Source organism: Dendronephthya gigantea, unplaced genomic scaffold (genome assembly GCF_004324835.1).
Source record: "Dendronephthya gigantea isolate DGI-Jeju-01 unplaced genomic scaffold, DenGig_1.0 000098F, whole genome shotgun sequence".
NCBI lineage: Eukaryota > Metazoa > Cnidaria > Anthozoa > Malacalcyonacea > Nephtheidae > Dendronephthya > Dendronephthya gigantea.
Genome location: NW_021163108.1, coordinates 59,691 through 82,858, shown reverse-complemented (window position 1 = coordinate 82,858; position 23,168 = coordinate 59,691). Strand labels below are relative to the sequence as shown.

Here is a 23,168-nt window from a genome sequence, read left to right as displayed (position 1 = left end):
TACCACCAGTTCACATCATGTATTGCTTCTGGTGAAAGCGTTAAGGATTTATCGAAATTTCCCTTGTTTAATTTAAGGGCATCACTTTTGTCCATCTCCAGCCAGCGGTAATGCAACATTCCCGCGTGTCCAAATCAGGCCATCCAAACACGGAAACCATTAAGTAATTGTATAATGTTAGGGCTATGGTATTTAATGACATGGAGAGGATCTTATATAGTTTCTGACGAAGGGGCTGTGCCCCGAAACGTAATATATATATATATTTTTTTCTTCTCAAATGATGTTTTACTTTTTGATTTAATGATTTGAAGCTTTATATATATATATATATATATATATATATATATATATATATATATATATATTATATATAATATATATATATTATATTATATATATATATAATATATATTATATATAATTATATAGGCGAGGGGACTTTGCATACAATTTATTTCTAGTTTACATGTAAACCTGTAATCTGTGTTGGGGGATTCTGGAAGTTCATGATTTTAAAGTGGAAGCACAAAAGATTAAAGATGGCGGCATGTTTGTATGAGATTTTTACAATGGGTTTGTATCATTTTGCATTACAGTGAAATGAATTTCGCTTTCAAGTCATTGCCTTAATAAATAAATGATTTCAATTTAACATGGCATCTGGAATAGCTTTGCTAACAGAAGACCAACTTCGAACAAAGCTGCGCTCTTTTAATCTTCCCGATGGCCCTATAACGAGAACAACAAGGAAATTATTTGAAACGAAACTTGCTAGAGCCATGGGCCTCTATGACTATACGCAAGTTACCAGACCATCTACTACTTGTAAACCAGATGTAAAAAATCCGTTAAACCAGGAAGTTAGTGAAATAGCTAACACTGTTTTTGATGAGAATAAGCCCCCGCTTTGTATTAATAGTTCTTGCGCGAAAGAAAACGTAGGCGCAACTTGTCAAGAAGTAAGTACATTCTACGGGGTTTGCCTATATGCAGTTGATAAAAAAGAGAAAGATGGCGTGGAACCTACTGGTGGTTGTGGTTCAGTATTCACAGACAAGACTGAAGCACTTAATTGTCTTAAATTGAACAGTGGTGCTCGGCTTAAAGCTTTTGATACAAGAGAGGAGGCAGAAGCTTTTGCATCTGGTAAACTAAACGCATCATTTCGGCTCCTCTCTCAGGAATTGTCACCAGGATGGACTGAACCTACTTCTGAGTACAAAGGACCTAAACGGGGAGAAATCACCCGTTTTCGCAAACTTATTGAAAACTGTGATTATGATAACCTTGCGAAAATAATCTATAGCAATCCAAAGTATCTAATTAGCACTGCTGATACCCCTGTCATCATTCAAGAAGGGTGTCATTACAATAGCATGCATGTTGCTGCAAAACTGGTCAGAAGGATATTTGCGAGTTAATTATTAAAACCCTTAATGATGATGAATTCTGGAAACTAATCTATCCAAACAAAGAAAAAGGAATAGATGGTTGGCAAAAACTAAATAACAGAAGGAAAGCATTTACTTTGGATTTGTATCTAAACACACCAGACAGAGGAGTAAGTAAATTTAACTAATACATAGATTTTTAGGATTTTACATAGACATAGATTTTAAAGATAAATCTGGTACCCAGAGTGTTAATTGCAAAGTGATCTAAAGTATAAAATCATTTGCCAACAAATTGCACCCATCTGTTTATTTTTATGAAGTGTTTTATTTCTTGGCCAGTCAAAACTGATTCAGAGCAATATAAGGGTGTGAGATAAATTACATGGATTGGATTTTCATCCAAGATAGTCAACCATCAAATTCGGTACAAATTAAGTAAATTATTGAGTTATTATAGGAAGGCCAAATAATGCACATATAAAAATATGCTTTTATCTGTTTTAGAAGAAGTTACATTGCATTTGCATGAATTTTAGGTGCATTTTCATTGATTAGTGACCATATAAACATCTTTAATGTCTGTTATGCATACAACTAATTCTGTTTAGTACATTAGTTAATTTTTTTCAAAATTCTAGTAATAACATTTCTGAAGACATTGCTCTCAGTCAGGCATTTGTTGAACAATTATACAGCATTGATGCATGTCTTGTTAAAATCTGCTAAACTTTTTTAAAGAAAGTGGTACAGCTATAGTGCCTTTCCCCTAACCTGTACATAAATAATCATACGTGGATATAATATGGAGTTTATTTCCGGTGTTGAAAAAACACTTACACTAGAACAGACTTATTAAAATTAGTTTTTTCCGCCCAGGTAGCGCATACGGCACACCACAAACCAGATAATCCCATGTGTTATCTCCTTTTAAGGGTATTGGCGATAAATTTTTTTATTCTTGCTATCAGTTATATTCGACCTCCTGTATATGAATATGTGATTATTTTTTACCCAAAATGTTTTGTTCTCGAGTCATTTCATGATTAATATTTAATTTGTCCGCCATCTTGGGCCGATTTTCAAAAAAATTATCTTTTGATAATTGGATGATGTCAGACGCAGGGGAGATCAAAACAACAAATATTTTTTATACCTGCAAATCGCGATGTCATAATTCTTGTGAGGGATTTCGCGCTTTTCAATTACTTAAATGAAAATAATCACAAAAACAAGTAGAAGAGGTATTGCCCTATCAATTTGAAACCCAACCAGGTTTGAAGCCTAGCAATAGGAAGGAAGTCGACCATGCATTTTAGGCTTGTATATTATATATATAGGGCTTAGGCTATATATATATAATATATATATAATTATATATATATATATATATATATATATATATAAAGTAGAAGTAAAGACAGAAAACTAAGGTTGCATAATTACTGACGCATACAAAATCGTCCGGACAGAGTGCTCAATGCTTGCGCAGAGCGATATAACACAGGATGAGAAACACGAGTTACTTCATCGAATTTTATTTACTACAGAGCTGTTTCGTATGACAAGCGTTAAGCTTGCCACACTATTATTTACCTCCATATTATTTACCTGATGAGTGTGGCAAGCTTAACGCTTGTCATACGAAACAGCTCTGTAGTAAATAAAATTCGATGAAGTAACTCGTGTTTCTCATCCTGTGTTATATATATATATATATTTGCATGAGGATGGTGCTCGGGAAAGGGAAGGATTTTAATAGGATATGACACCGAGTAGCAGCCTGCAATGGCAAGCAGAAAATTCTACTTGACCACGGCAAGATTTGAACCCGCGGCCTTCGGTTACTAGTCCGATGCTCTGCCAACTGAGCTACATGGCCAACACGGGTATATATATATATATATATATATATATATATATATATATATATATATATATATATATATATATATATATATATGTATATATATATATATATATATATATATATATATATATATATATATATATATATATATATAAAGACAGAAAACTAAGGTTGCATAATTACTGCAGCGCTGTTTCGAAGGAGCATATATGTATATAATACAGCTATAAGGTGCATCAAGCACCCACACCCATATTCCATTTGGTGCACCAAATTTTTTCCCATTCTGTCTAGGATGCCATCGTTGAGCGATGAACTGCAAAAACTACAAAATAGGGCTGCAGGGGTTACAACAATCTCATCTAACTCTGTATTTGCTTATTGTGTAAAAACAGTTGAATCTTTGAAATTATCTTTATTGCTTTCTATTTAGCGTTAGTTTTTGACTCCCACACAGCAACCTGATAGATGCCTCATATGAGTCATGTTCGTTGCATGTTTAAATAGGGCCTAGTATCCAATTGTATAACTTAATTTGTAGCGTAATGACACAGAATACCTAACAGAAGTAGAACTCTATACTATTTTTTCGTAAGTGTGATTCGTCATGATTCGTCACTTAGCAAGTGCATTTTTTTGAGGCAGTCACCCCCCTGCCAATACTAAAAGTGGGCTGATTTTAGACATTGGCAGGGGCGTGACTACCTCAAAAAAATGCACTTGCTAAGTGACGAATCATGACGAATCACACTTACGAAAAAAGTACAGGAGAAACTTAGTAACCGCGCCTTCGCAAAATATGGAAAGAGGCTTATTGTGTAAAAAACCATAGAGAATATAAATAACACTAGAGGAGGCATTGGTATCAGAAACATCAGTCAAAAAAGGGAGCGCGATAATGGGGGGCAAATTCAAGTCCCGGATGCTAAGCCAAGCGCTGATTGGCTAGATCAATGCCTCCTTAGCAACCACGTTAGCAACAATTTTAAAAAAATTATATCATAGGCGGCCCAGAACTGATCTCACTGACCTCGCGCTACGCTCATGTTGTCTGAACAGTCTTATATTATGACAAGGTAGGCAACTCTCAAATAAGCTAAAAACGCACGACGGTTGACTTAAACACCTTCACAAAACCGCAAATATTTCGTAAAAATATGGCGAATAAAAAAAAAAGTACAACACATTAAACTTGAATAATTTTACTACATTTATACTATATTTTTAGCATTCAAATGTATTCCTATGCATGTATAAAACGTGAATGTTTTTTGGGTTTCTGTCAAATATATTTCAAAACCTATGCTGGGGACACCTTGCCTATACCTTCGTCATATTTTTAAATTGAGAATAGAAAGCTGATTGGTTGTCGTTTAAAAAGAGCCAATCAGCTTTCTATTCTCAATTTAAAAATATGACGAAGGTATAGGCAAGGTGTCCCCAGCATACGTTTTGAAATATATTTGACAGAAACCCAAAAAACATTCACGTTTTATACATGCATAGGAATACATTTGAATGCTAAAAATATAGTATAAATGTAGTAAAATTATTCAAGTTTAATGTGTTGTACTTTTTTTTTCTTATTCGCCATAATATTTGCGGTTTTGTGAAGGTGTTTAAGTCAACCGTCGTGCGTTTTTAGCTTATTTGGCGTGAGAGTTGCCAACCTTGTCATAATATAAGACTGTTCAGACAACATAAGCGTTGCGCGAGGTCAGTGAGATCAGTTCTGGGCCGCCTATGATTATATTCGTTATTTAGGTCGCTTTGCCGGTTTTTTAAAAAAAACCAGTGTTTTTTGAAACTGGTTTTACTAATTTAGACATCCTGAAATGATATTTTAGGCAGAAAACCATTTAGAAACCGAAAAAACTCGTTAAAAACGACTTATTTTGGCTTTGGACATCGTGAATGAGTGAACATCCAGGACTTGAATTTGCCCCGCATTAACGCGCTCCCCAATTTCTCCTCGATGACCCCTCTAGTGTTATTTATAATCTCTATGTAAAAAACAATATTTGTATTTTTGCAGTACAAAGCTCTTCGCCGAGTTATATGCCGTTTTTCGCCTTGGTTTTACATATTTTTCGATACCTTTAAGCTTGGTTTCGTCGTTGTTAACATAGTTTTCAGGTTACGGAGTTTGCCTTTCAATTGAGGCGTACAAGGTTGTAAATAGTCATCGCCTGAGGATCGTACTAAAACTAGTACGTGAAACACAGTGTAGCGATGAAATACAATTTTATGATTATATTTTGTTGATTTGTTTGTGTTTTTGCTCTACTATTTACTTGTATTGAGCTCTCTGGTTTACTACGCACAAATCCAAGATTATATTATATATATATATATATATATATATATATATATATATATGTTTGTAAATATTATTAATTATTAATTAAGTATTAATTAATTAGTAAATAAATATATATATATATATATATATATATATATATATATATATATATATATATATATAATTGCAGTAAAGACAGAAAACTTGAGCTCTCTGGTTTACTACGCACAAATCCAAGATTATATTATATATATATATATATATATATATATATATATATATATATATATATATATATATATATATATATTATATATATATTATATATATATGTATATATATATATAATTGCAGTAAAGACAGAAAACTAAGATAGAATCTATAAGTTCTTTAGAAGATATTTGCTAGCGTGACGGCATGTGCTTGTAAGTTCGTTCCTTTTGTTAAGTGAGTATAAGTTTGTTTTGCAAATGATGTAGTGTTTCTCTAAGGGGCTGTTTACATGAGCCCGGTTACCCGAGATTCAACAAAGCGTGAGATGATTTTGAGGTATTGAAATGAGCAGATAACATGATCCTGGCAGTCGTATAATCACCAAAACAATAGCATGTCCTTGTTTGGTGTCATAAAGACTTATTTCAATACCTCAAAGTCCTCTCACGCTTCGTTGAATCTCGGATAACCGGGCTCATGTAAGCAAGCCCTAAGAGGCATACGTTTGCAACGCTTCGTGGCGCTTGAATACGGAGCGGCTCGTGCGATGATCTCCCAGCTTACTTTGAATGGTACTCCGTCATCCTTCAGGGACCAGATAAACTAGCTAAGCTCGGTTGCGTTCTGTTTGTTCTTGTGCCTAAATGACGCTGTATGATTTCTGTATCTGGATTTGAATTCATCACTAGTGAGACCAATTTAGGTTTGTTTCTCATTGTTGCTCTCATTGTCCGTTAGATCTACAGGGTGTCCCAAAAAAAACGAAAACTATTGAAATCACCCATAACAATGCCATTTTTAGAGTTTGAATGCCTAAGCACTCTGTTGGGCCCACAAGTGTATAAATCGGGGTTGCCATGCATAAGCATTTTTATGCATGCATATGATGCAGTCAAATTTGCTTGTTCGCAAAAATTATATTTATTAACAATATTTACAATTTACAAATATATGGATAACAATATTTAAATGTGCATCTCAAAAACCATGACCTTCGACATGTCCCCTTTCTCTAGCAACACAAAGCATTTAGCATTTCATAAGTTGCATTAAATCCCCACGGGCTGGAATTCGTGAACACGGCATTCAAATTTTAACAATGAGTGATTTCAATAGTTTTCGTTTTTTTTGGGACACCCTGTATATGGGTGTGGGTGCTTAATAAAGTTTTGGATTTTGCTGCCACCCACACCAATATAGATCTAATATATCATCATGGAGGCCAAACAATCACTGCTCTTCGAGGACAAGTCTGCATGGGCAAAAAAGCAATCATCAAATCTGTTCGATGTGACCAAGGGCTCCTTCGATGGCGCAGAGATCGACTTGCGAACTTGTTGGGACATACTTGTTATGCCAGCTCCCTGACAAAATCAGACGAAAAATAGGTCTATACAGAAACGATAAGCTGGGTGCATTCTGTGAGACCCCCGGAAAAAGAAACCATTAAGAAAAAGATCTGTAGTGTTTTCAGCAGCAACAACCTAAAGACAACTATCGAGGCGAATAAGAAAACCGTAACTTTCTTGACGTGACGCTAGATCTGCGCAACCGCTCCTACAGCCCGTACACAAAGCCTAACAACACGCCTCTGTACGTCCACAGCGAGAGTAACCACCCGCCGATAATCATTAAGAACATACCCCTCAGCATTAACAGACGGCTGAACGAAATATCGTCAGACAAAGCGTCGTTCGACCAAGCAGCGCCAACTTATCAAAACGCACTCAATGATAACGGGTACAATTACCAACTACACTTCTACACAGATAAAGAGAGACTAACAAGAAAAAAAGAGAGCGACGCAGAAACGTTACATGGTTCAACCCATCTTACAGCAAGCATGTAGCCACAGATATAGGAAAAAAGTTCCTAAACATCGTGAACTCAGCCTTTGGAGAGAAACATCTCACTAAGAAAAATGTTCAACCGCAACACACTCAAAATCAGTTACTCCTGTATGCCAAGCCTGGAGAAAAAGATCAGCGCCCAGAACAAGTTAGTCATGCGAAAAAACAACTCTACACCAGAAGAGCAAAAAACCTGTAACTGCAGATACAGAGCTAACTGCCCTTTAAACGGGGAAACAAGGAACATAATCTATCAAGCAACCGTTGAGAGCAGTAATGAGAAAAAACCTATATTGGTCTCACTGGTGATGAATTCAAATCCAGATACAGAAATCATACAGCGTCATTTAGGCACAAGAACAAACAGAACGCAACCGAGCTTAGCTAGTTTATCTGGTCCCTCCCTGAAGGATGACGGAGTACCATTCAAAGTAAGCTGGAAGATCATCGCACGAGCCGCCCCGTATTCAAGCGCCACGAAGCGTTGCAACGTATGCCTCAGAAATACTACATCATTCGCAAAACAAACTTATACTCACTTAATAAAAGGAACGAACTTACAAGCACATGCCGTCACGCTAGCAAATATCTTCTAAAGAACTTATAGATTCTATCTATCATGTAAATTACAGTCTGATGTATTTAAGACGTGCTTGTTAATAATAAATTCTTATATACACCTGATGAGAGGGACCTTGCTCCTTCGAAACAGCGCTGTAGTAATTATGCAACCTTAGTTTTCTCTCTTTACTGCGATTATAATATAGCTCTACTTTACAGTATTGAGCACTCTTCGATATACGAAAACCATATTATATATATATATATATATATATATATATATATATATATATATATATATATATATATATATATATATATATATATAATTAAAAAAGTATCCAAGAAGAAAGAGTGCTCGATATCAAAATTAAATAGAGCAATAAAATAAAATCAATCAAATATTACAAAATTTGGATATATAGTTTGCAACTATATATATAAGAACTGCATTTGACAATAGCCTTCTGAAGTGCTTACGTCACAGTTTTCTATCTATACAATTTTGTCCCACTTGTTTCCCAGATTGCATTGCGATTCATTGTTCGAGACCGACATGACGTAAGCACCTCAAAGGTCTATTGTTCGCTTATCTCTTTGTAAGAAACGTCCACAAAACGGCTAGCCGCCATTTTGAAATTTGTTACATCCCTGAAGGTGAATATAACGGTATTATACAAATTTGACCAGAATGTAGGATTTGTTATATTCACTTGTGCAAAAATACCAGCGACGGCCTTGCTTAACTAGTTGTTAGAGTTTAAAGCATTTCAACTTTGTTTATAGAGTTGTGAAACACCGTTGCATTTTGCTTGTAAATTTGGAAAAGCGGATGTCGTTAAATATTTGTTGTCTTGGTCGGGTGTTGAACGATCTGTATTAAACAAAGATAGAAGAACAGCAGAAGAGGTAGTTATATGCACTTTTATCTGTATTATTTATTTACGTTTTTCTCGCGTCCGTTCGTTTCTGTTGTAAAGCCCCCCCCCCACACACACTGGATGCGATTCGCCAACGCGACGCAAATTATCAATTTTTTAATACAAGCAAATAAATTCAATTCTGGAAGGGAATTTTGAGAACTACGCATATGACTGGTGAAACTGTGCTATCATTCAGTAATCGTAAGATGAAACACAGTTGATTTTGAAAACTGAAAAATTTGCAACAATCGCGTCGCGTTGCCGGATCGTGTGTGTCGGCGTTAAGGTCCACGCGCAGACAGGATAAAAGTTAGATTACACATCTGTCCGTTAATGTTTCGCAGTAATTTTACCACAAATGAGCTTCTGCGTCATACTTCGTATTTGTATTCTCTTTCCCTAAATGACTTACGTTTTCACCTGTGATTGTAAGAAGGTCCACGTAATATAGACACGCCATGAAAACAATCTCACTAACAAAATATTACATTGCCAACCTGGTTTCCTTGTCTTGCTATTGTTTTGTGTGCACTCAAGCGAATTCGGGAATTTTCTATTGCAAAGATAGCGTACATAGCTATAAGCTGATCATTACATGGAAATTATGGGTTTTCATCGTGTCGAGATTGCATGCTGCTCTTGCAACAGGTTCTTGCAATATTGTTGCGCACATCAGTGCTAATCACGGTTTTACATCAATACTTTACTTTTATTATAACAACAATACACTAGTGATATACACTGTTTTACATCTGACTTCGACTGTCTATCCTGATTATAAAAATACTTCTATGTTGTTAGGCCTACTTTATAGTTACTCAATGCGGCTTACAGGAGAAACCATCTGTATACTTTGACATACCAGGTTTATTAGGAAACAACTGAATTAAACTACCTTTGGTTCCGTCAAAGCAAACATCAACCTCGTACCATGTCCCTGGGTTGAACAAACATAGACGAAACAGGTAGAAAATCCTGGCTTGCGAGGTTAGGCCGTAGCTAGAAGCTTAATCCTGGTCCTCGCCATGCAAAAGGTTTTTGGTCCCTATATAGATCTTTTCAGACGATGTCAACTTCCGAAATTTAGGGTGTTTAGTTTAATTTGAGACTCTCGAATCCCTTCGTGACACCTTCTGTATGTCCTGTTCATCGTGGGCTGATGAGAATTGACATCTCATCATGAACAATCCGTTGTTCGATCCACTGTTCATCAACTGCACAATACACTGCTTATTTGTTTAATAAAACTTTTAGTATAGACCTATTGTAATGGTAAAGTTGTTGTTTAGGTCATATGTGCCCGAGTGCCGAATTGTGATGAAGACCTACGATCAAGAATTCAAAGCATGTTTGACAAACAAGGTAAGAAAGGCTGTGGGTACCAGATTTTCATTTTTTGGACACATTGTTCACCTGGATTTTTGTAAAAATACATATATAGACTAAATTTTTATTTCGCATAAAGAACGAAATCCAACACTAACAGCGGCTGTTGTAAGGTAGAGGCATTTATAATGTACGAAACTGTAGGTTTTGTTGACGATAGTAGTGTGTGGTTTACAAGATAGTTGTTTGTTTGCGAGATAGTAAAATATGGGCCAGAAAATTTAGCACTTTTGTATTAATGTTTTACCACTCAAAAACTGCGCACAAATGCCACACGTAGTACAGTATATATTATTTCGAAAGTATTACTTTTGTAACAGAGCTTTGTAGCTTTACTTTTTTTTAAGGTTCGTTCATCTTTTTAGTGAAAAGATGAACGAGCCTAAAGCTATATTATAATTTGCAGTGTTGTGATGAGTGGCGAAAATTCAAACGAGTCAGTAAGTCATGCAGTCAGTGTGTAAACTTTCCGGGGGGTAGGTTGATTTATGCATATAGTAATTTTTTAATAAGGAAAGCTTTCGTAATACACTTTGATACAATTGAAAGCGATAACAAATTTATTTTATTAGAACGACGTTTCGATGTCATCTTTACATCATTTTCAAGTTCAATTAGAGTTCGTTATTACTTAGTGTTCGTAGTACGGTTCATGACGCTAGCATATTACGTTAGATCACGTATAAAGTTACGCACGAAAATGTGATGAAAATGAATTTTAAGCATAATATGAAATTACAAATGAATGAATTAACCTTATTAACCTTATTATTTTATGAATTAACCTTATTTAATTGTTGTATATGTATTTACTGTTGTATATTTGTAAAAGTAAAATTTGTAATTTCATATTATGCTTAAAATTCATTTTTATCACATTTTCGTGCGTAACTTTATACGTGATTTTACGTAATTATATGCTGCGTACTTCGCTTTTGGGGGTCAGCGATCGCTATGGTGTAAAGACGCTAAAAATAGTGCTCCGCAATTTTTTTAAAATTTATTTCACTTTTTGTATCAGATTTGGAAACATTATCACATATTATTACAAGTAAGGTTTTCGTTAACATTGTGGAAGTTTTTTTTGTTATTTGTATGAGTGTTTTCGTGTAAATAATTGTGACATTCTCGAAGAGTTAGCCGCTAATCATCGACTAAGATCATAGGATCTGTAGCAAGTAGACAGCGATTGGTGAATTACTTTTGAACAATACATCCGTTTGTGATAACTAGACATCCTGTTTATCAATTTGGAATATCTGCTCAATTTATTTTGGTATTTGTTGGGGTTTGGCTGTTACTAGTACATCAGTGCTCGTTTTTCCGTTAACCGCGTGCAACGTGATTCGACTTTCAATTGTTGACTACGAGTCGGCACGCGCTAATTAGAATCTATGTCGCAAGAAAACAAAGACGGTGAACGCGTTTTCCAATGTAATTTGTGCCTGAGACAATTTGATTCGGAACGAGGACGGTCGCTACATTTAAATTCTTGCAGAAAAAAACACGCAACAGTTGGAGAGCGTCAACAAGATGCAGAAACATCAGGTATGCCTAGTTTCAAAATAGCGGATCACCATGTGTTTGCGGCAGCCTCACTAAAGACGATCTGAAGCAAGTTGTTAACGCAGCCTATGAAGAGTTGGTTTTTTGGCGCAAAAATCTGTTTATGTTGCCTAGTAGAGCTGCTGGATAGTTATACGTCAGGGAACTGGAGAGACTGATTATCGCTTGGAACAGTTACTCGGAGATCTTGCATGATATTTCTTACTATGATCATGCCTGCTTCTCTTGCAAAAACCGAGTTTCAAATCGAGATCGAAAGACCATGTGACTTGTCTGTCTCGGCGCATGGCTTTGTGGCAACAAGGGAACTTTGATGGGTTACTTCGGGAATGTAGAACCATCCAGTCGATACGACTGGCTACTAGAAAGGTTTCGAATGAACAGCTTTCCAAGACCTTCGCTAGTCTCATGTTTCGTGGCAAAGTGAACGCAGCTCTACGTTTGTTGGATGAACAATCATCTGGTGGAGTTCTTCCTCTTAATAACGCTGTGTACAAGAACCTCTTGCAGAAACATCCACCTGCACAACCTGAGGATCATTCCATCATGATTGATGGTAAAATTCCGTATGTCGATCCATCGTTAATCGCCAACATTGACGAGGCAGCCATAGCAAAAGCAGCATTGATGACTCAAGGTGCTGCTGGTCCTTCAGGTCTTGATGCACTTAGATGGCGGCATATTTTGGTGTCTCGCAACTATGGAGATGCTGGCAAAGGCCTAGGGAGGTCCCAACCCAGGAGGTCGTTATTGGAGCAGATCAGACCACCAGCTTAGAAGCCTTCTTAGCGTGTCGCTTAATACCTCTGGACAAGAACCCTGGCGTCAGACCGATTGGGATTGGAAATGTTCTACGACGGATCTACATCAAGCCACAAATCATGGATAGCGCATGAGACGTACAGCAATGATGTCAGCAATTACCAACCTATTTCCTTGCTGTCCCTATTGTCTAAACTCTTTGAGCAAGTTGTACACATTCACGTGTCTAACTATGTCAAATCGTCGCTGAACAAATTGCAACATGGTTTTCGCAAAGGACGCTCTTGTACCACTCAACTTCTTGGTGTTTTCCATGACATCGGTAAAGCCCTAGACTCAGGAAATGAAGCGGACATTGTTTATTTAGACTTCTCGAAAGCCTTTGATTCAGTTTCGCATCAACATCTTCTTTTGAAACTTGAACAGCAAGGTGTCTCAGGTACATTGTCAAATTGTCAGTAAAGCCAATGAAATGCTTGGATTTCTAAGAAAGAATTGCTTCCACCTTACTGACATTCATACTCGCCGTCTATTGTACTTGTCACTGGTTCGTTCTCATTTGTCGTTTGGTTGTGAAATCTGGGCACCTCAAGGATCGTGTGCTGATCTGCACAGACTCGAAGGTATCCAACGTAGAGCGTCCAAGTTTATTCTCCAGGACTATGAAATATGAATCCTCCTACGTTGATCGATTGAAAAAGCTTAATCTAATCCCTCTTTCCTATTGGCATGAAATGAAAGATATCGTCTTTTTCTACAAATGCAAATCCGGGTTATTCGAAGTTGATATCAACCAGCTCATTGCACAGCCTCTCCATCATTCCACTCGCTCGAGCTCCGGTAATCTTCTTCGTCCAAATCTGTGTAAAACTTCTCTATTCAGAAACTCGTACTTTAACAGAATTGTATTTTTATGGAATAATTTGCCCTCAGAGATCAAATCATCCTCTACAGTCTCCATATTGAAATCTAAACTATATACATATTATTCGAACAAACTGATCAATACCTTCGATGTAGACCGCGCTAGAACTTGGAAAACACTGTGTAGCAAGTGTCGTTCTTTAGGGTCAAACTGTTGTTCGTAAATGCATTTCCTATATAACTTTGTTTGTATCTTTATATGTATATGTATGTTAATGTCGTAATAACTATAGTAATTATGTAATAATGTCAATGTAATTTTTGGTGGGACTTAAATAGGAACTAACGTTCTGTTGTCCTTACCATCAATCATATGATTGTTAAGTTAATAAAAAAAAAGAAAAAAGAGACTATGTGCAGGACAACAATCTGGCTGCGAGGCTGCTGTTCACGCCATGTCGAAGATTTCTAAAGAAGAAGAAACAGATGCTGTTTTACTGGTGGACGCCACCAATGCGTTCAATTCCATCAACTGCAAGATAATGTTACATAACATTCAGTACATTTGTCCCACAATGGCTGTTTATACGTTCAACTGTTATGTAACAGCTTCAAGATTGTTCGTGCAAGGTGGTAAAGAAATTGCATCAGCGGAATGTACCACGCAAGGTGATCCGTTAGTTATGCCGTTGCCATTACTCCACTCCTGCTCATGATTAAATCTGATGAAGCTAGTGATGTAAGGCATGTTGCGTACGCGGATGACCTTAGTGGTGCAGATAAGCTAATGCAACTGCGTGACTGGTGGGAGGAGATTGCCGTGCATGGTCGCAGTCTTGGATACTATCCGCGAGCTGATAAATCCTGGTTGATTGTGAAGCCACACCTGGAGCAGACTGCTATTCAGATCTTCGCTCGAACTAATGTACGAATTTCAAGTGAAGGGCATTAGTACCTTGGAGGATGTCTTGGATCGGATGACGGAAAAGATAAGTATATTAGTTCTTTAGTTAGTAAATGGTGCCAGCAGCTTCACGTTTTTAGTGAAATTGCCAAATTCCAACCCCAAGCAGCATACACGGCGTTTGTCTCAGGTTTTCGGCACAGATTTACTTACCACATTCGTGCCGTTCCAGGTATCAAGACCGCGATGCAGCTTGTTGACGACACTATCAACCTGAAGCTCCTTCCTGCGCTCCTCGATAACCGTAGCTTGTCCATCCATGAGCGACAATTAGTTTCGCTTCCAGCTCGTATGGGAGGTCTTGGTATTCCAATCTTTAATAACATCTGTGATGAAGAACATTTAAACTCCACAACCATCTGTCATGTTATCTCAAGTAGAATCATCCACCAGAATGGTACACCATCAACAGAACATGGAGATTCTATCCACGATCTTCGTCGTGAGATTGCAAAACAACGTCAAGCTAGCAACTCGTTGCTGCTACAGAACTTATGATCGTGCATGTGTGAAGAGCAGATTCGAGCAAATGACCTCGCCCAGTTGAAAGGATCCTCAGCTTGGCTAACAGCTCTGCCACGTGCTGATGAGGGCTACATCTTGACCAAGCGTGAGTTCTTTGATGCAATCTACATGCGTTATCGATGGCCTTTGAAACGCCTTCCATCTTTCTGCGCTTGTGGAAAATCGTTCACGGTAGATCATGCCCTGTCGTGCCTGAAAGGAGGCTTTATCCATCGAAGACATGATGAGATCCGTGATCTACATGCTGCTGCTATCAATGACGTTACTTACGATGCTTCAATTGAACCTGCTCTTGCTCCTTTGACTGGCGAGGTTTTTCCATCCAGTGCTAACTCAGCCGGTGACGCCAGAGTGGACATTGCTGCGAGAGGTTTCTGGCAGAGATGTGAAAAGGCATTTTTCGATGTAAGGGTGTTTAACCCATACGCTTCAACACATCGACGCCAGACATTGAGCAGCTCGTTCAAAGCCAAAGAACGGGAAAAGAAGCGACATTACAACCAACGGATTGTAGAAGTCGAGCATGGCTCCTTCACACCAGTTGTCTTTAGCGCCTTTGGCGGATGTGGAAGAGAGACTCAATATTTTCTCTCCTTCCTGGGTGCAAAGCTTGCTGACAAGAAGAATCAGTATTCATCTATGGTAGCTAGTTACGTCGAAAGATCCCCTTTACTTTGCTTAGAGCTTGTGTGGTGTTCGTGGCAGTCGAAGATGGAGGACTGCGTCCATCACATCACTTAAAGACATCACTTTGTCGGAATGGAACTCGAACTTTAAGGAGTCTAATTAAGTTGTTTTTGTTAACAGTATGTAGAACTGTTATACTTAGTTTTAATGCATGTTTGACTATTGTAAATTTCCTAGTACTAATAAACGTATTATATGCTAGCGTCATGAATGTTTTCAAGTGAAACAAGCTACCTTCCTATTACAACCGGTATGTTGATGATGACACGTTAACCAAACAGGGTAACCTTGATTCAGCTACATCATTCCTGTCAAACCTAAACAGCTGTCATCCATCATTAAGTTGCACCATGGAAGTCGAGGTCGAAGGTGAATTACCCTTTCTCGGAATGGAAGTGATGAGGAAGGATGGCCGACTTGAAAGCAAGGTTTACATTAAGCCAACTAACAGTGGCCTCTTGCTTCATTATCATAGCCATGTTAATAAGAGGTATAAACGTTCTCTTATCACAACCATATTGTACCGAGCTTTTCGTCTTCCTTCATCCAGGGAGCACTTTACCAAAGAATGTGAACGGTTGAAGACGCTCTTCGATCGGCTTAAATATCCTCCACAGGTTGACGCCACATTTCACCTTATTTGACAAGCATTATAAAGCAGCAAACCAAGAGCCCGAATGCTAGACCATCAGAGGATGTCGTGCGTATTGCCCTGTCATTTAAAGATCAGAAGTCAGCAGAAATAGTGAAGAATCTAATCGGCATGAAAATTGAACCCGCCTACAAAAGCAAAAAAATTCGGGATGATCTTGTATTTTCTGAAGCAAAACCGCCATTAGTCAACAAGCAAAACGTTGTCTACCAATTCAAATGTGATCTGTGTGACGCAGATTATATAGGATACACGAGTCGTCATCTGCATCAACGAATTGATGTGCACAAGCATTTAGTGATTGGAGCACATGTCAAGAAATCTCATGGCAAAGATGTCGAGAGAATCACGAGCTGTTTTTCGGTTTTGCGTATTTAAATGGCAAGGGAAGTATGATTGTCTCTTATATGAATGCTTTACATCAATGAACACAAGCCCAGTCTGAATACGCAGTTGGACTCATACGAATAACCTTATTTAATTGTTGTATATGTATTTACTGTTATATTTGTAAAAGTAAAATTAGTAATTTCATATTATGCTTAAGGTGGCTCGATGCAGTTTTCAAAAATTCCATTGTTGATCACTTTGACACGTTCAAACAACGGATTTTTGTGATTTATTCCAGAGATATTGGGGTTTTTATATATTTTGGTGTCTCTACTTTTGAATCGTCTTAGTTTTAGTAACAGATTGTCCGTTGCTATGGCAACATACGTGTACAAAATTCACTCCAAAATGACCAATTGCCTCGGACAGTTGGAAAAGAAGCACGGTGACCTCCAATTTTAAATCTTTAAATCTGCCATGTTTGTTTTGCTTGGCATTTAAATTTCCCGCGAGCGGGTTACACACGCGCGTCCAATTTCTCGCGAGGCTATTAATGTTTCCACGCGCAAGAGCGCAACTAAATATACTGTATCGAGCCACCTTAAAATTCATTTTTGCTAATCTTCTTCTTCTTCTTCTTCTTGTTAGGGGGCGACGCTCTTTAAAAAACCCTAAGGCTCTATCATTACTTGTTTGATCGGAATGAAACTTGGCACAATTATTCTAAGCAATATTCCGCATCGATTGACGGAGTTCGAATTTTTACTTTTGACCGTTGAAGCAAGTTACAAGGAATTCTTGACTATATGTGCAGCAAATAATATACATATCATTAATATTCAGCCTATATATCATTAATATTCAGCCAATATATAAGAATACGCAAACGATTAGAAATACATTGTCCTCTCTACTGTTGTAAATACAATGCAGTTCAGAAACTCGGTCACGCAGTTCCTGGTCCACTATAGTACGATCGTACTTGTTATCACATTTTCGTGCGTAACTTTATGCGTGATCTAACGTAATTATATGCTAGCGTCATGAACCGTAATACGAACACTAAGTAATAACGAACTCTAATTGAACTTGAAATGATGTAAAGATGACATCGAAACGTCGTTCTAATAAAATAAATTTGTTATCGCTTTCATTTGTATCAAAGTAATTTTTTAACTTAATTCTCTTAATTAATTCTCTATCCGTTTGGCTAAGTTCACAGAAATATTGAAGAGTCTCGGCCGTTACTGTAAATTTTGAAACATTGCTTTTCCGTGGTGTGGGTTTTGTTTTAAACGATTTGTTCCCCGTAACACCCGTTTTTTTATGCGTCGCAACTGCGCATGTGCCGTCCGGCCTTGCCCTTGATCAGTATTCGCGATGTAAAGAAACTATGCAGGAGGGATTAGTGTTTCTTGAAACATTTCGGGCGCAAAAATCAAACTCAATTATTTGAGGACGTAATTTATAAACACATGTTATGAATTACGAGCATTCGATTTTACACAAATATAATTTGCACAATTACGGAACCAAGAGGTTAGGAAGAAACGACTCTGTGTTGTTTATGCATAGATGGATCTCTTACGTGAATGTGAATGTACAGTAGTCCCTCGCTAACTCGAACTTCCAAGGTGAAGGAAAAAATGTTCGAGTTACCGGGGGTTCGAGTTAACCGGAGTTGGTGCCAGATTACGTTTATTATAAGTAATACAATAACTTGGCATCAAATGTGGTATAACAACTGCCTAAATTAGACAAAACACTTCTCGACGTTTCGTCCTTTCGGCCTTCGTCAGGAGAGTCATACTAGACGAAGTGTTTTGTCTAATTTAGGCAGTTGTTATACCTTATTTGATGCTAAGTTGTTTGAAGACGCTGCCACGCTGCTCCCTGGTTATATAAGTAATACAATAAGGTATAAATTCAATCGAATCATTCTTCAAAGGATATCAGGTCTACCAATATGAATGGTCGCCAAGAGTGGACGACGTTTTAAAATTAAAAAGATCGAAAGAATACAAAAGGAACCAAAAAAGCTAGATCAATAACGACCGTGGCACTACAGAAAATCTTGAAATTTAAAATCAATTATACACTGCTGGTCAAAAAGAACTGCTCAAAACAAGTCTAAATGTTCTCAAATGAACGTAACCGTCCCTCTAACAATATATACGAGTAAATATAGACTAGATTACATGCTAAGCTATTTGAAATATTAATATTTTGTTGACCCTCCTTTGGCCTTACAATTGATGACGGCCTTACACCGGCGTGGCATACTTTTTGTTAAGGTGGTAATCGTGAGCGGTCAAAAGAAATTCATCCTATGGACTGTGTTTACAGCAAGCCATAAATCATGGATGCTTTATGAATTAATTCCTTCCTTGCACTATCCCTTGACATTGTCCCACAGATTTTCAATAGGGTTAAGGTATTTTGATTGTGTAGGCCAATCTTGGAAGTGTAGCAGGTTGCATTACATTACTGAAATATTTCTTGGAATATCAGAATTATCCAAAATGCCTATGAAGCTCTCTCCTATATTCGCTTCTTCTTTATGAATTTGCATCTAAACAGTTCTTTTTGACCGCTATAGTGTACAATAAAAGATAGATTGTCACGATTCCTGTTACATACGACAATAGCAACATTTGAGCAGCTCTTTTTGACCGCCAGTGTACATTTTCATTAACTTGTTGTTATTTCGATAGTTTCCAGTAAATTCTTCTCACATTTTAAAGTTTGCTGATCTTTGATTCGAAACTAAAGTTCGAGTTAACCGGATATATTTGACCAAGGGAAAATAAAATTTGTTCGAATTAGCGAGGAGTTCGAGTTAAGTGAGTTCGAGTTAAGCGGAGTAAATTACTTTTAAAAACACTGTCAAATTCAAGGGGAATTGGATTTAGTTCGAGTTAGCGAGCAGTTCGTGTATATGTTGATACCTGATATTCAAATCATATTGGCGGTATACAGTATTGATCATAAGTATATTGCTTTGTATCGTGGACCACAATGTAAAATACTGGTATAGCAGTAATTTTTGTAATCCTAATAGAGTTTCTAAACATTCTATCGTTTTACGCGTCGAAGCATCCACATCATATATCATATATATATATATATATATATATACAGCGCATGCGTTTATTTGTGAACAAACACTCACAACAGTCTCTAACCCCCTTAAATAACATTGAATTCATAATCATTATGAATTTTCGAATAATTACTGGAAAGGACAAGAGTATTGCATTTTGTCCTGATAGGTCATTTTATCGTGAATCTTTACAGTGTTATCTTGTATCTTCGAATTTCTCTACTGGATAGTGGATTTAAACTACCTCCAGACCTTGGATAAATTTATCCAGTAGATAGCGACTTTTATCCGCTGGATAAAGTTATCCAAGCTTCGTGCAACGCAAATCACACGCTGGATAAAACTTATCCGTTGGATAGCGAGTTATCCGTTGGATAGCGACTTACGGCCCCTGGCATATAATATACACCGGTAAATTTTAACTAAGAATATTGATTTTAATCTTATTACAATCGATTCACAAATATATAACTAGAACTAGAAGAATCGCATTTTATATAATATACATACACCACGGTTAAAATTGCGAGCGAGATCATATATTGAAAACTTCGACCCTGCTATGAGGAAGCATACAAATTTTGCCATATCCTTTTGTAGTGTTGTATTGAGCAATTGTAATATTAGCAATGAAACCTCCGTTTGATCACGTTTGATTTGGGGTTGTGTTTAACTTGCTTCTTTAGATTTTTAGTGGCAAAAGTCAAAATCCTGTATGTTGCGACAGACATCTGGTTGCCTGGGACTAGGTATATGGAGGGCGCTGAAACTTTGCACTATCCTTGGATCCCTAGTTTCGTACTTTTCTTAAACAGCTTTGCAAAGAAAAGAAATTAGGAAATTAAGAAGAGTCAATCTACATTATTAACCATATTTAATTTTTATAGATTAAATCATCAATATGTATAGAAACACCACGTGCATGTATTTGTTATATGCAGAGGCACGTGCAATCTTTGTGCGAGAAAACATATCACGCAAACTTTGATAAAAAGTGACGTTTACATTTTTAAAGATTAATTGCACTATCGAAAGCAAAGATTTAGCAATCAGCCAATCAGAGGTTGTGAATTTTTTAAAATAAGTATCGTTTATCGGTTTGTTCATGAACGCCGAAGATGTGACTTTTGGTCACTGAGACGGAAAATTTTCCCTAACATGGTGTTTGAAAAACCGATGTTGAAGAAACATCTTGTTCCAGAGATCTTATAGTAGCCAAACAATCTAATTAATTTAGTCAATTTAATTTTGTTTATCAGAAAGCGTCTGCGTGCCTATTCTACGTTCAGATGACAACTGCGCGCCTCCAAAAGTTGGAGCTCCGTGGTCTCCGAGTTGTCATATGAAATTTGAAGAAGCCGTGGGTGTAAAAAGTCCTGGGGAACCAACATACAAAGTTCGAGCGTTCGCAGGGCCCATGTCGCCACATGAGGTATGAATTGGTCCTGTGAGTCAGCTGATTGTCTTTGGTACACAAATTTTATATTTGTTGCTTGGAAACCTTTACATTAAAGTGCAGTATCAGCACTATGGTAGCCCATAAGAGCGAACGCTTCTGCCTGGAAATATATTCTCCGTACAAACGCATTATATTATCGTTTTATTTTTTATCTCATTTATGGACAAATGTACCTGGGGCCGGTTGTTCGAAAGATGGATAACTTATCCAACGGATAAGTCCTATCCACCGGATAAAACTGCTATTCAGTGGTTAATTATCCATTGGATAAAAACGCGTTGCACGAAGCGTGGATAGTGAAGTGGATAGCTATCCAATAGATAAGTTAAAATTTACCGGAAGAAAACAGGATTATCCTGAAATTTCGTACCACAACGTCAGCTGTTGCTAAGCATTTACGAATTCTCGAGTATAGTTACTGAATGAAAAAGACTTGAACAAGTGATTTGCTCGAACTTTGCACTTCACATCATAGTGATTTTGTTAATTAAACACATTGCAATTTTATTCCTTGTCCTTGACCTTGCAACGCTTTGCCTTTTGGTTCCATAGCAAATTTAGGAACACTATTTTAATGTTCGTGAATGAAAATACTTAGATATTAGCAAGTTTCCTTGGAATAGGTTGAATCTTTCTTTGCATATTCGCGTTTATAAACTGATTAGAAGCGTATAGTAAATTTACCGCCTGTTATAAATGCGAGGATGTCCAAAAAATCGCCGCTCGGAACGGAATGTGCAGGCAACGTGAAACGCTGCTGCGACAAAATGCACTTCGAAAACATTTTTAATAGTGAATACAATCATGATGTGTATTAGTTTGTTGAAACACAGTAACAGGAATATTGCATTTTTGTCCTATTTTATATAAATGTTTACAGTGTTACCTTGTATCTTTGAATTTATCCACTGGATAGTGGATTTAAACTACCTCCGGACCTTGGATAAATTTATCCGGTAGATAGCAATTTTTCCGCTGGATAAAGTTATCCAAGCTTCGTGCAACGCAAATCACACGCTGGATAAAACTTATCCGTTGGATAGCGAGTTATCCGTTGGATAGCGACTTATCCACCTTTCGAACAACCGGCCCCTGATGTTTATATGTGCAATAACAATAAGAACAACAGCAGCAACAACAATGACCATCGTAATATAGTGAGGGACAGACTGGGACATTTATAGACTGGGACGATAACTGACTGGTTACTACGCCGTCATTATTCAAGCCAACTTCAGATTTGAGGAAAAACACTGGCCTTAATGAGTCCCTTCATTGTCACGTGTAACGAAGGGTTTATTATGTTTACATTGATGCAAATTGTTGGGTTAATATTATTCGAAAGTCTGATGACGTCAAGTCAGTTAGCCAATCAGAACTTAGAGAAGCACGTGCAGAACTTGTTCTTTTGTAAAATAAAGGATACGATATGTGGCGATCATGGCGATCAAGTAAAGTTAGCGCCAGTGCAGAACCAGCTAGCTTTGACGAAAGAATAATTAAAGCGAAAAAATATTGATTATAAAAGTTGTTTACGCGACTTTACGCGACAATATGAGCGACCCAGCAGGCAAAGATCTGAAAAGGTTACGAGCTATTCGGTCAAGAAGTCGAGGAGTTGTTACGAAATACACCAAAGAAGCGAGCGAAGTGCTAAATTAAGGGGATGAAACGAACAAGGATCGATTACGAACAATAGCGAAGTTGACAAACGAGAAAATAACACGACTTAACGATGCTCAAATTTTAGAGCTATG

General features: G+C 37.2%; 1 protein-coding gene across 1 annotated transcript in view; it reads left to right on the top strand.

Annotated features, from left to right (window-relative positions):
- Positions 1-549: 549 nt before the first annotated feature.
- The window catches only part of LOC114534167 (ankyrin repeat and LEM domain-containing protein 2-like), a gene marked incomplete at its 3' end in the record, with an annotated part of 45,388 nt that continues 22,769 nt past the window's right edge, over positions 550-23,168 (top strand). The window contains 5 exon segments of the mRNA XM_028555715.1: positions 550-1,389; positions 1,392-1,564; positions 8,977-9,099; positions 10,403-10,475; positions 21,212-21,384. Coding sequence (XP_028411516.1) covers positions 657-1,389; positions 1,392-1,564; positions 8,977-9,099; positions 10,403-10,475; positions 21,212-21,384 — 1,275 coding nt within the window.